At 42.3% G+C, this 13,639-nt stretch overlaps 1 protein-coding gene across 3 annotated transcripts in view; it reads left to right on the forward strand.

The window, feature by feature from the left end:
* The window catches only part of iqsec3b (IQ motif and Sec7 domain ArfGEF 3b), a 66,385-nt gene that overhangs the window by 3,411 nt on the left and 49,335 nt on the right, over window positions 1-13,639 (forward strand). For all 3 annotated transcript variants that reach the window (XM_061678204.1, XM_061678205.1, XM_061678206.1), the window contains exon 2: window positions 13,284-13,358. In XM_061678204.1, coding sequence (XP_061534188.1) covers window positions 13,284-13,358 — 75 coding nt within the window. The remainder of the gene's footprint in view (window positions 1-13,283; window positions 13,359-13,639) is intronic.

The raw sequence follows: 13,639 nt of genomic DNA on the forward strand, positions 1-13,639 counted from the left end.
TCCCCCCACCTCCAGAAGGCTCACCCCACCATTCCTCTCGCTTTTGCCAGCCCGATTATGGAGATGGGAAGGATGGCAGCAGGTTAGGGTGCTTGACGGACAGTTGGACCGTTTGCTGGCCATTCGGTAGGGGACTCTCTTTTCCCTCCTCCTTGTGTTCGTGATTCAACGTCCCATGTCCAGCAGCCCTTCATCCCGCCTCTAGATGTTTCCAGTGTTGTCTATGTCCCCATCCCTGATAGTGCTTGGAAGTAGACCACGAGCACACACCAGCTGTATGACAAAGCACGTGCAGTCTGATGACATACCTCTGGAGGTATGGAAGCATCTCGGAGAGCTTTGTTGACCAGGTTATCCAACAGAATTCTAGCGGGTGAGAAGATGCCTGAGGAATGGAGAAATTGTGTGCTGGTGCCCATTTTTAAGAACATGGGTGATGTGCAGAGCTGTGGGAACTATAGAGGAATAAAGTTGATGAGCCACACAATGAAGTAATGGAAAAGAGTCGTGGACGCTAGACTTAGGACGGAAGTGAGTATTTATCAGTAACAATATGGTTTCATGCCTAGGAAAAGTACCGCAGACACATTATTTGCCTTGAGGGTGTTGATGGACAAGTACAGAGAAGGTCAGAAGGAGCTACATTGTAGATCTAGAGAAAGCCTATGACAGAGTACCCAGAGAGGAACTGTGGTACTGCATGTGGAAGACTGGAGTGCCAGAGAAGAATGTTAGAATAGTACAGGACATGTATGAGGGCAGCAGAACAGTGGTGAGGTGTGCTGTAGGTGTGACAGAGGAATTTAAGGTGGAAGCGGAACTGCATCAGCGATCAACCCTGAGCCCCCTCTTTGCAGTGGTGACTAATTGACGGATGATGTACACAGATGACACTGTAATATGCGGTGAAAGCAGGGAGCAGGTGGAGGAACAGTTAGAATGGTGGAGCCACACACTGGAAAGGTAAGGAATGAAGATTAGCCGAAGTAAGACAGAATATATGTGCACGAATGAGAGGGGCGGAGGGGGAAGAGTGAGGCTCCAAGGAGAAAAGATAGCGAGGGTGGAGGACTTTAAATACATGGGGTCAACAGTCCAGAGCAATGGTGAGTGTGGTAAGGAAGTGAAGAAACGGGGCCGAGCAGGTTGGAACGGGTGGAGGAAGGTGTCGTTGCTACTCCTGCTGTTAATGAATGTGCAGCTCGTTCACGTCTCATGGGGCTACCGACAGGCCTCCGATGTTTTGCTGTTAGATGAGACGCACGTGCCCCACGTGAACACGCACACCCCACCACACCACTACCTCCCCTTGCTTCATAGTACACCACTATGTCATCTAATGAGAGAAAGACACTCTCATCTTTATCCTTTACACTATATTTCACATATGTCAAAATTTCAGCCCGTGGGCCATTTGTGGTACGCCGTTCATGTTTTTGCAGGACGTGGGATTATGAAAAATAATATTTTACACGGCATACAATGCTATTTAAAAAACAAAATAGTCGTTGCAGGTGGGGGGATGGGTTGGGGGGGGGGGGGGGTGTCAGGGTAAAAACATGTGGATGTCAAAAAGGTGTGGTGGGGTTGTGACACCCACATCCCCCATAGGTGTGACCCCCCCTGAAAACTGCTAAAACGATCACTACTAATACAAAAATTGGTTTTAGACAGAGCTTTTTCCTAGATAGGAAAAGATGCAAAATACTATTTACAACTACTAAAATAGTAAAATTTCTCTTCATATAGCCTCAGTGAATAAAGCTAAATGATTTTTTGAAGCAAAAGCAGTTCCCGCCACTTTCCGTGCCATCTCAAGGTCCAATTTGTAAACATTAATGACCCTCAAGTAAACACAGCTTTTAAGATTGTCAACTTACTGCAAATTGCTCTTGTTTTGATTTTGGATGTGGAGATCTGCTCAAAGCTTCGAATGGAGCATAATGATGCGCAACAACCTGAAGTCAGTACGTGTAAAGCTTGACCACTTTTCAAAGCATTGCCTGAATCGAGCTTTTGTTGATTAATTTCCCTTGCTTTGTACGAACGCCTGCTCTATGAGTTCATTTTTATTTTAAATTTTTGTTTTATCAGTAGCGTTAGTAGCTTGCCTTCCACTACATGTACAGTATACTAAAAAAAATCCTGTTTCGAGAAACTTGCCATGGACAATGTAAATTGCCCTGCGCGTTTGAGCAGTGTCATAAAGCTGCTCAAACTGGTGACGAACTGCGGTCGGAGAACAGAAAAACGTGTTGCCAGGCAGCAATTTTTTTCAACGCTGCTCTAATGTGAATTGGCGAGTCATGGGCAAAGAAATGATATGCTTACAAAAACCGCAAAGCCTCAGTTGTCAAATGTTGAGGGCCACACATCTGTTCTAATGATACCTGAAACGAAATAGGAAAAGGTAGTGACACACACACACACGCACACACAGTTACACACTCACACACACACACACATACACACATGCACGCATGTACATAGTACATGTATATACTGTGTGTGTGTGTGTGTGTGTGTGTGTGTGTGTGTGTGTGTGTGTGTGTGCGTGCGTGCGTTCTGTGAAAAAGACCTATTTCCCACCAACCTGAACGCAACACTGGACTAGATAGATAGATTTGCTCTGAAATTGGCTGGCAACCAGTTCAGTGTGTACCCCGCCTCTCGCCCAGAGTTAGCTGAGATAGTCGTCAGCACGCCCGTGGCTCTCGTGAGGATAAGCGGTACGGAAAATGGATGGATATTTATTAGGAAGATCTTTGTGTTGGATTATGTGATTTGTTTCTAATGAAGTGGCCTGTTAGCCTCGCACACTCACCGCACGCGTCTATCAGTGTGTCTCCATCTAAATGACACGTAGGCTGGTGTGTAGTCTTTTTTTTGGCTACGTGTTGGTGTATTTTGCATTGTTGCCAGTGTTTCCGGTGCATGTGTATGCACCTTAGGGGTTTTGCAGGGAAGCAAGAGGTTCAGAGAAAGGATTCGCTCTCTCTCTTTCGCCCTCCCTCTTTCCAGCTGAGCCTTCCTATCTGGCCCACTTAGCCCGTGGAGCGAACGGTAATCAGCCGTTCTCAGGAGGGGGAGCGAGAAATAGAAAGATGCATGCTCAGTAACGCTCTTTGATGGAGGCCCCCTTGGAGGAGGTTGGCGGAAGGAGCTTGAGGCTGACTTTTGAGCAGACCAGCTCAGAGAGGCTGAGGCAGGTGGAGGGAGAGGGAAGAAAAGGAAGGGTGGGCTACATTTTGGGGAAGGTCTCTCCTCGCTTTATCTATCCTGAACAAACAATCCACGTCAACGGACTGAGGGACATCCCATGGTGTCTGGGAAGGTGCACAGAATGTACTGGCGTCATCCCGAGCCCGAGTTGCAAGCGAGCCTCCTGGCAAGTGACTGATGACTGAACATACTGTGCTTGAAGTAGTTGTACAAAAGAGCAAGGCCGTGTGAGGCAGGACGGGAACACGCGCCGTCAGCATTAGGCGTGTATTCTTAGAATATTCACCTGCTCTATTTGTATGCCGCCTTGCATGCGGATGGCCATTATGTGGCGGGCCTTGTACAAAGGAATGGATGGGAGAGTGTGTGTCTGACAACCTACATGACCACACAGAACAACAACAAAGTTAGCAGAGCTCTTATACTACAATTCCCACACTAATGATCAACATTTGCTTTTCCAATTACAGTGACAGTAGATCTATTAAGACACTGCACAATTTCTCCCATAGGAAATAATTGAAATGGGCAGCCTGGTGGACTGGTTGCTAACACGTTGTTGGATTTACCTTACCCAACATTATAAAAAATAGACACAAAAGGAATGAAGACGCTGGTTTCTTTTTCTCATGAGGCGGGCGTATGGGAGATTGTTCAATTACAGCCTCTCAACACGCTCTAAACAATCTCTCCCGTCGCTCCTGCATTTATTTGAAATAGGGAGGTTTCTAAGTTTACAAGACATAACGTACTAAGCTACAAGACACAACACACTAAGGGTAGGGTTTCAAGGTGAAAACATGGGACCAACACCTACCACGTCCCTGACCACGTCCTTGGTCAAGGCGCCCTTCCATCGGATGATTATATATGTATATTATTTGCCCTCAAATGTAAATGCAAACCAACATTGACTGTTCTTTTCAATTGGTACAGAAAAGAATGCATTACTTATGTCCACTACTGTAAACACAGTAGCGTCTGGTCTTAATGAATTTAACAATGTGTGTGGATCTGGTACGCATGCTGCTCTCTGTATTACTGCAGTATTTCCTGCCTGTAAGTCTCCAACCCACTAAAGGTGGGGCCTTTTTTACAGGGAAAAATGGGTGTGTTACATGGTGATTCTGGACACTCCACTATAACTCCTGCCTTAATTAGTGCTTCAATTACCGGTTTGATTCCTTCATGTGCATCTGGTTGGAATGGATATTGACGAATCCCTGGTCTATATTCTGTTTTGGGTCTAATTTGTACTGGTAAAGCCCCTTTAATAAGGCCTACATCAAATGGTCCTGTGGACCATAATGTTTTTGGAACTTTTTTTAAATATTTCTTCATCAATTTCAGTGAGGATCATTTGGTCTAATCAAGCGGGATGCATGTGTTTCCCTTCATCACCCTGTGTTGTCCAAAACATCGCCTTCCTAATTAGGCCAGTTGATGCACTATATTCCAGTTTGTTTTCTATTTGCTGCCAATCATCTGTCTCCTGTCCTTGTTTTACTAATGTTCCCATATGTTTCCACTGTGACTCATAATCTTTGCACAATGAAATATGTGGGACACTTGTATTTTTATACAGTTCCTTGAATTTGTCTGGTAAAATAATTGCTGCCGCGACTTCTGCTTCATTGTCTGAGTACAGATAATCTACAGTAATTTTATCAGGTGTCGCATGTCGTAACTTTTTTTCATATCCTGGGTCTGGCCCTGGTTTGTTTTTGTACCACAGAGTTATATGCAGCAAATTTACTTTCTGTGGTAATTCTCACTTCAACTCTTTCGAGTGGAGAATTCTTGCCTTTGCATCCACAAAAGTCCACCGTTTACTTTCCCACTGTTTTGGTATGGAATGAAAAACCTAGTGGTTTCCCATTTCCCATTTACACTCTCATTCAAACAGTTTTCATTCACACTGGCTCGTCAGAGGACTCCGCCGTCCTATACGGAATTTAACTACGTCTGTCAACAGCTCGTTAGAGGACTGCGCACTACTATACGGAATTTAACTACGACGCCACGAAACTTTCCTAGTTTCTTTATTTTACCCGCCATTGACTAGTATTCACAGGGTTTATTAAACACGGAATTTAAGTACGTACAGGACTCCGCCGTCCTCGCGGAATTTGTCGGACTCCGCCGTCCTTTTTCCTAAATATTTTTAAAATTTAACTCACCAAAGTCGTCTTCAATCCTGTGGATTGTCATCAACCTTCAGATCCCAGTTGAGGAGAACGAAGACCAGTCCCGGAAAGGGTCTCAATTGCCGTGGCCACGGTCTCTTAACTGGATGTCGGCTCCACAACTGGAATCCTCGGGTGTATTGACATCCGGCTCGAAAGACCAATTTAATGTTGGATTTATCTTACCCAACATTATAAAAAATAGACACAAAAGGAATGAAGACGCTGGTTTCTTTTACTCATGAGGAGGGCGTTTGGGAGATTGTTCAATTACAGCCTCTCAACACGCTCTAAACAATCTCTCCCGTTGCTCCTGCATTTATTTGAAATAGGGAGGTTTCTAAGTTTACAAGACATAACGTACTAAGCTACAGGACACAACACACTAAGGGTAGGGTTTCAAGGTGAAAACATGGGACCAACACCTGCCACGTCCCTGACCACGTCCTTGGTCAAGGCGCCCTTCCATCGGATGATTCCTGCTGAGTCTTCCTTTCTCAAAATCGTCCATAATACTAATGCAAGCTAAGCAAATAAATGACTTCTAAACTTCTAAAATATATTTAACACACGTCTACCTCACATTTCTGAGGTTGAATCTCAGTTTTGGCCATCCTGTGTGGAGTCTGCATGAAATTGTCCATCGGTGTGAATGTGAGTGTGAATGCTTGTTTGTCTATATGTGCTCTGAAGATTGACGACCAGTCCTGGGTGCTCCGCCTCAAACCCAAATTAAGATCGGATTGGCTCATGGGAGATGTTGACAATTTCTAACCTAATTTCTAAAGGAGAGAAGAGGATTAATCTTCTCGAATCAGGCAATGAAAGGATTTGAACAGCTATATTTTAGTTGGGCAAATTTTTGCAGTTTCAACACAAGCCGATCAGCCTTTGTCACGATGCCCACCCCCCCCGCCCCCCTCTCTCACAGACACACACACACACGCACACGCACACACGCACACGCACACACACACACACACACACACACACACACACACACACACACACACACAAGAACATGATTTTTTCACGCCGATTTCTTCAGCAGCATGAGGTGGCATTTCCTATACGAGTACTTTTAAAATCCCTCCCGATTCTGTGGCTGTCGCCTTGATTAGACGAGTCATTTACTCTCTGTGAATGAGCCCCCAGGGGGCTTCGTAAACATCTGAAAACAATTGTTTCATCTCAAAATAGATTTTTCAAATTCTCCCACTGTCTTTGCGGCTCTGGTCTCGGAGACATCCCAATTAAAAAAAAAAAAGGTGAGTTAAAAGCGCGGTCGAGTTATCTTAATCAACCAAGTAATTAATCAAGTTAATTCACATCAATCAGTCAGCCCGATTAAACCGCACGCTACCAATAATCAGGTAAGTGGAATACAGCAACTTGTTAAACTAAAAATTACCATGTGAATAATAACCATGCCTGTTTTCCCACTTAAATACTCAAAGAGCCATTTGGAGCGTTTTCCCACAGAAAATCAAAAGACGAAAATCATTGTGAGCAACAAAAGCCTTTTGACATCTAAAGTGAGGATAACACTGAATATATCATTTTTTTTGGTTTTGTTACCTCTATGTAAAAAAGAAAAAAAGAAAAAAAAGTGTATCGTAGTGTTGCATTTTTGAAAATCAATGAACGGCTACAGAGAACACAACATTTTATTTCTGCATGTAAGAAAAACATTTTGAACTCTGAAAAAAGACGGTTGGTTGAAGCTCACTTTGAAATAACATAGTCTCTGTTGAAGTCCTCCTCTTATTCATGAAAGTAAAGCCAATCTTAAATTATCCACCTGCAGCGAATCAAAAATTCCATCTGCTTTTGTGTTCCGTCATCATCGCGTGTGGACATTGTAGTCAGCTGTCAACTTAAATTAAAAAATGACTATTTCGCTTAACAATTTAAAATATATATTTTCAAAACAATACTCAATTAAAAGATGTATTTTACCTGGTTAATGTGGTTTTTGCTCCTGAACCTCAGTGCACAGCGTTGACACATCATAATTTCAAATAAAATAAAATAACATCAGGGCTGGAGACGTCACCTTCGTTTTCACACACAATTGTAAGCTGCCATCTGTGAGGTGTGAGCGATGTTTGTTTATAATATACTTCATGTAGCATTAAGAATTCTGTTTTCTTTGTAAACTTTTCTTTTCCTGGATTTACAGTACCCATGGCAACCTATTGGTTAGCACATCCGCCTCACAGTTCTGAGGACCTGGCTTCAAATCCGGCCGTGCCTGTATGGAGTTTGCACGTTCTCCCCGTGCCTGCGTGGGTTTTCTCCGGGTACTCTGGTTTCCTCCCACATTTCCAAAACATACATGGTAGTTTAATTGACGATTTTAAACTGTCCGTAGGCGTGAATGGGAGTGTGAATGGTTGTTTGTCTATATGTGCTCTCCGATTGGCTGGTGACCTTTTCCGGGTATACCCTGCCTCTCGCCCAAGCTCAGCTGAGAAAGGCTTCAAGCACACCTGTGACCCTAGTGAAGCTGAGCGCTGCAGAGAATGGATGGATGGATGAATCAAACCTTTTTTTTTTTTTTTTTTTCGGCTGTTAGGTCAGGCAGAATGGAGGATCTGTATCCCTTTTACGCCGGAACAGTTTTACTGTGTCACAGTGGAGTTTTTAAGCTGCCGCTGTGGGTTCTTAGTATTATTATAAGTGATATGCATGCACAATGACTGATGGAAGTGTACTGCAATTGCTGTGCCTGCACCGCGGTGGCTGAGGACCCCACAAACCAGGCAGGGATGAAAACTCCACAGCAGGTCCCACAGCCCGCAGGGGACTACCTGCCCCCCCCCCACAAGAAGAGGAAGAGCTGTCTGCAGCGGGAGGCAAGGAACGGAGAGAAGAGGAGGAAGCAGGCCCGAGGAGCGACAGGGGGGGCCACAAAAAACACAAGCACATAAATGAATAAGAGAAAATGAAGAGAATGACAAATATAATAATAATAAAACAACAAAAAAAACCTCGACAACAAAAAATACAGAAGTCAAAAGTTTACTTTTACATTTACAAAATAGTCTTGTTATTGTCAGATGGCACACTACCCAGGCAAAGGAATCAAGAGTCTAGATTTAGCATGTTGAGGAAGGTTGACCCGCTATCTACGTATATATGTAATAGATTTTTTTCATTCTGCGGATATTTTTTCCAACGCAATATATTCTGTGATGAGATTTTTTCCAGTTTAATACAATTGTTTTCGTAGCAGTAGCTAACGCGACGAGTAATGATTGTGAATATTCATTAGGGAGATCGATGATGCGTAAGTCACCAAGTATGCACGATCTTGGGGAAAGTGGAATCCTGAAATTCAAAACATAAGAGAGTTTCTGTGTAACCGAAGACCAAAAGCATTGAATTGGTGTGCATTCCCATATAGCCTGAAAATAGCTATCTGGGGTATTTTTGGTGCATTGCGCGCATATATTAGATGGAGAGAAGCCCATTTTATGCATATTGTACTGAGGAAAGTGTGTTCTATGGAGCACTTAATATTGTATAAGCTGTAAACTTGTGTTTTTTTGTCATTCTAAACGTATAGTTACATATCTGTATCCAGTAGTTACGGTCAGCGGGCATGGTAAGGTCTTCTTCCCATTTAGTGATTGGTAAGTGCATTGATTTAGTGCATGAAATGAATTTATAAACTTTTGAGAGATTTATTTTCCTTTGTGGAAGAAGCTTCACTATTTGCTTGACAAACTCCGGCAGTTCGAGGGTGCTCTGGAGTGTTGGTATTCTTTTGTCTATTGCTGCTTTTAATTTATTATATTGAAGAAAGTTTCCACCTGTTATTTGGAATTATTGGAACAGTTCATCACATGTCCTAGAAATATTATTATATTAATACTATTATATTAATAGTTGTTGCAGGTGGTCAATTCCATGTTGTTCCCATGTGCTAAAATGAAGGGGTATATTATTAATTTTGAAATCTGGATTATGCCAGATTGGGGAGAGCATAATGGGAGCTAATTGAGATCTTGCGGATTCTAAACTTTTCCACCAAGCCGTTAAGGTGGATGCGATGATTGGGTTCTAGAAGCATTTATGGAGTTTAAGACTTGTGGAAATACAGTAAATGGGAGTTTTGGGAGTTTGATGTTGTTGCAGTCTATTTGTTCCAATTGTAGCCAAGAATGATGCTCCTCATTGTGGTGGATCCATTTGATGAGGTATTGTAATTGGTTAGCTAAATAATAGTGCTTAAAGTTGGGAGCCTTTAGGCCTCTCTCCTGTTTACTTTTCTGAAGAGTGTATACACTAATTCTATTTTTCTTATTTTTTGACTAAAACCTTATGACAGCAGAATCGAATGTTTGAAACCATTTAAATGTGGTCTTAAAATTGAGAATAAATAATTTATTTGAGGTAAGGTTTTCATTTTTATTGTGGCTATTCTTCCCAGTAGTGATATAGGCAAGTTATTCCAGCGTTTTAAATCATCTGAGATTTTTTCCAGAAGTAGTGTGTAATTTAGATTGGTTAGATCTGGATGGATGGATCTAGCCATGCTTTGCCTGGTCATACACTTAAAAGTTTTTTGGCGCTAGGTGTCGCACATCGGCAGTTGTGACACATATTTTGAGGAAAAAACAAAATTAAACACGTTTCATTTGAATGTTTGAAGGATACCATGATCTGCACATTTAGAATTACATTTGAAAAGCAACCTAACTCATTTAAATTTGAATTAAAGACACTCATAATTCAATTTCAAAAGTCGCAGAGCCACAGTAGGATGAAAGAACCACATGCTGCTTTGGAGCCGTGGGGTGGAAAGCCCTGGATCTGTATGGCTTTAGGACATGTATACCTTAAGTATTTGTGGCAGCATGGTGAAGTAGTGGTTAGCATGTCTACCTCACAGTTCTGAGATCCTGGGTTCAAATCTGGGTTAAGGCCTTCCTGTGTGGAGTGTGCATGTTTTCTCCAGGTACGGTGACTTCCTCACACGTTCCAAAAGCGTGCGTGTTAAATTCAGTTTAGACTCTAAATTGCCCATCGGTGAGAATGTGAGTGTGAATGGATGTTTGTCTATATCGGCCCTGCAATTGATTGGCGACCAGTCCAGGGTGTAAACCACCTCTCATTCAAAGTCAGCTGGGATAGGCTGTAGCTCACCTGTGATCCGAATGAGGACAAGTGCTGCAGAAAATGGATGGATGGCTGTGTGATTTCCTCCTGGATGTGGAAGTCGTGGAGAAAAGAAATCTTTTTATAGCTGCGACTGTCACTGTGAGTCCTGGCGTTGACTCTGACTGCCTGTCACTGTGATTCTGCATCACATACAATATGCTGAGTGCAGGTCAGGAGATGCCTTTGTAGTGCAGTCAATCAAGAATACACGTATTGCGGCGAGAACTCATCTCTGAAAAGCATATCTCACAGTACACTTAATGCCGGGAGACGTACAGCATCCCGAAGGTGAGGTGATCCATCAAAAGTATTTACAGGGATGTTTCTACTCTGGATAGCAGTGGTGGGAAGCGACAAAGTACAAATAATTCATTGGTGTTCTTAAGATCTTTCATGTATTTCAGTATTAATTTTCTGATGACTGTTTTATTTTTTCTCATACATTTGAAAACTTACATGGTCAAAATAAGCTTGTTACTTTTCTCATCCTCTCCTTGATCAAGTACATTTTAGAGTCTGAACCTTTTTTTTTTTTCCAACTTTATGAAGTAAAGGAGTTGAATCAGTACTTCTACACAGGGGCATTGCCAGAGATTTTTGGCCCTGTGAAAAGAAATCTGACAGAGTCACCCCACTGCCAGTTGAAAATGTTGATAGTTGTACATAAAACATTCATTTTGGCAATATTTTTGACTATTACCATGTTTGGTTAACACATCTGCCTCACAGTACTGAGGATTGGGGTTCAAATCCCGGCCCCGCCTGCGTGGAGTTTGCGTGTTCTCCTCGTGCCTGCGTGGGTTTTCTCCAGACACTCCGGTTTCCTCCCACATCCCAAAAACATGCGTGGTAGGTTGATTGAAGACTCTAAATTGCCCGTAGGTGTGAATGTGAGTGCGAATGGTTGTTTGTTTATATATGCCCTGCGATTGGCTGGCAACCAGTTCAGGGTATACCCCGCTTCTCGCCCGAAGATAGCTGGGATAGGCTCCGGCACGCCCGCGACCCTAGTGAGGATAAGCGGTACAGAAAATGAATGGATGTATATTACCATGTTTGTGAAAAGAACAACGTCAGATTCATGCAATAGAAGTATTCTCTAAGCAGGCGGTGACAGTCCTAAACTCCTTACCAAACATTATATTTCAGAGATAGCTGATGCTATCTCGACTATTAAAATTGTTCTGAAATACATACAGACAATAGACTTTTCATTGCAGAACAATTTATTTTCCTTTGTTTTTTTTCAATCAACATAATAATCAATTAATGTAACACACAGCTGTTCACCTCCTTCCTCAGTGGGGACTTGGGCATGTTCAAGTGTGGGTGACTGACAGAAAAACAGCTCCTGCTGCTCCTCTTAACATATCTGTTGGGAACGTGCATCATTGTTTGACTGATTGAATATGAGAAGAGCAGCTTGCTAATAGTTTGTCTGAATCGATTATGTAACTAAAACAAGAGTCAGAAATATGAGCTTAATTGGGGAGAATAGTGAGCTAGCTAATAAGTTAGGAAAAGACAACACGCTGATGTTCCAGAACTTTCCATCACATGAACTACTAACAGACCCACATTGCCTATGAAAAAAACGGGTTGATATACTGTTGAACCTTCTCTTCTTTCTCCTGTCTGAGCTTCTTTCCTTTTCTTATTTAAAGCATCTTGCCATCTCCGACTTCTCCTTATTCTGTCCTTTTTGTTGCCCCTACTTATACTTTGCCAGGGAATTTTTCCACACAAGTATCTGTACTACAGTAACAGTAAAAGATACGTGAGTAGGAGTAGTTTTGCCTCCTCTGTTTACAGTACACATAATGCTTGGAGACTTACCCTATCACAAAGGTGAAGAAATCCGTCAAAAGTATTTATGGGAATGTCTCTAGTCCAGATATGAGAGCTCAAATATGAATGAAAGTATTGTATTTTGTATGGGAAAGGAAATAGCTGCAAGTGACCATCTGTCACACTGATTTGGGAACACGGCTAAATCACAGCGATGAATGATGCATCGTGTGTATCAACATCTGGACGCTGATATCAACGCAATGCAAGCAGTCTCAGCCCGCAATTGACCCACATAGGGTATTTACTCAGGGATCAGTGCCAGATAATCCTGACGAGTTTAATGAAAGTCTCTTTTTGTGCATCTTTTGGGGTGAGCAGTGTTACCACAGTTACTTTGAAAAAGTAACAAATGCATTGCGTGCTTAGCACGCCAGTAAAGCTATACTCTTAAAGTGTCAATAAAAAAGTAACAACAATCACATACACTTTTTTACGAAGGAAAATAACTAAAATAGTGTAGTGATAGTGAAGCCGTGCATTTCTTTGCACTATTATATTACCGTAACGTCGCTGTGGATTATATGATGAACCTCGCAGTCCTTTTCCACAAAACAATTGGAGGGATGTGGTCTGTGTTATTGTCAAAATTGTAATGGACAGATGGATTGCTCCACCTGTGAGTCATTATCCACAAATGATTCCTTGTTGAATGTCAGTGTTAACTCAAAAGTAACTAGTGATAGTTTGATGAAGAAACTGTAATCTGCTTAACGCCTTACAATGCTTGTTACTCAAAATGACCACCATTTAAGAGTAACATGTTACTGGCATCACTGGGGCCTGAGCAGGTTGGCAGGATTCTGGGAAAACAAACAGACAAACAAATAATTGTCTTGTTTCGTCTCTGGTTTGCAGAAGCGAGACGGTGCTGCATCAGTTCTGCTGCCCTGCCCCTGAGCATCCTGAGGCTGACACAAGTGGCACGTCCAGGTATGACAGACGAATTGTGTGTGTGTTTTTTTCTTTTTTTTTGTGTGTGTTTTGGGCAAGATTTTCATCTGTAGTTGACATGGTCAATAGGTACAGAGAGACCTGCACAAATGACTGAAAAGGCTGTAATATGCATGCCAGGCCAATAGTTGGCAATAGTGAAGAAACTGCAGCTGCTTGTCTTATCCAAAACCAGCTTCTGACCACTGTAAATAATACTGCAGAAATAATATTATATATATATATATAATATTTTCACACAGTGAATCAGCTGGGTTGGC

The sequence above is a fragment of the Phycodurus eques genome, chromosome 5, assembly GCF_024500275.1.
Source record: "Phycodurus eques isolate BA_2022a chromosome 5, UOR_Pequ_1.1, whole genome shotgun sequence".
NCBI classification, from domain to species: Eukaryota; Metazoa; Chordata; class Actinopteri; order Syngnathiformes; family Syngnathidae; genus Phycodurus; species Phycodurus eques.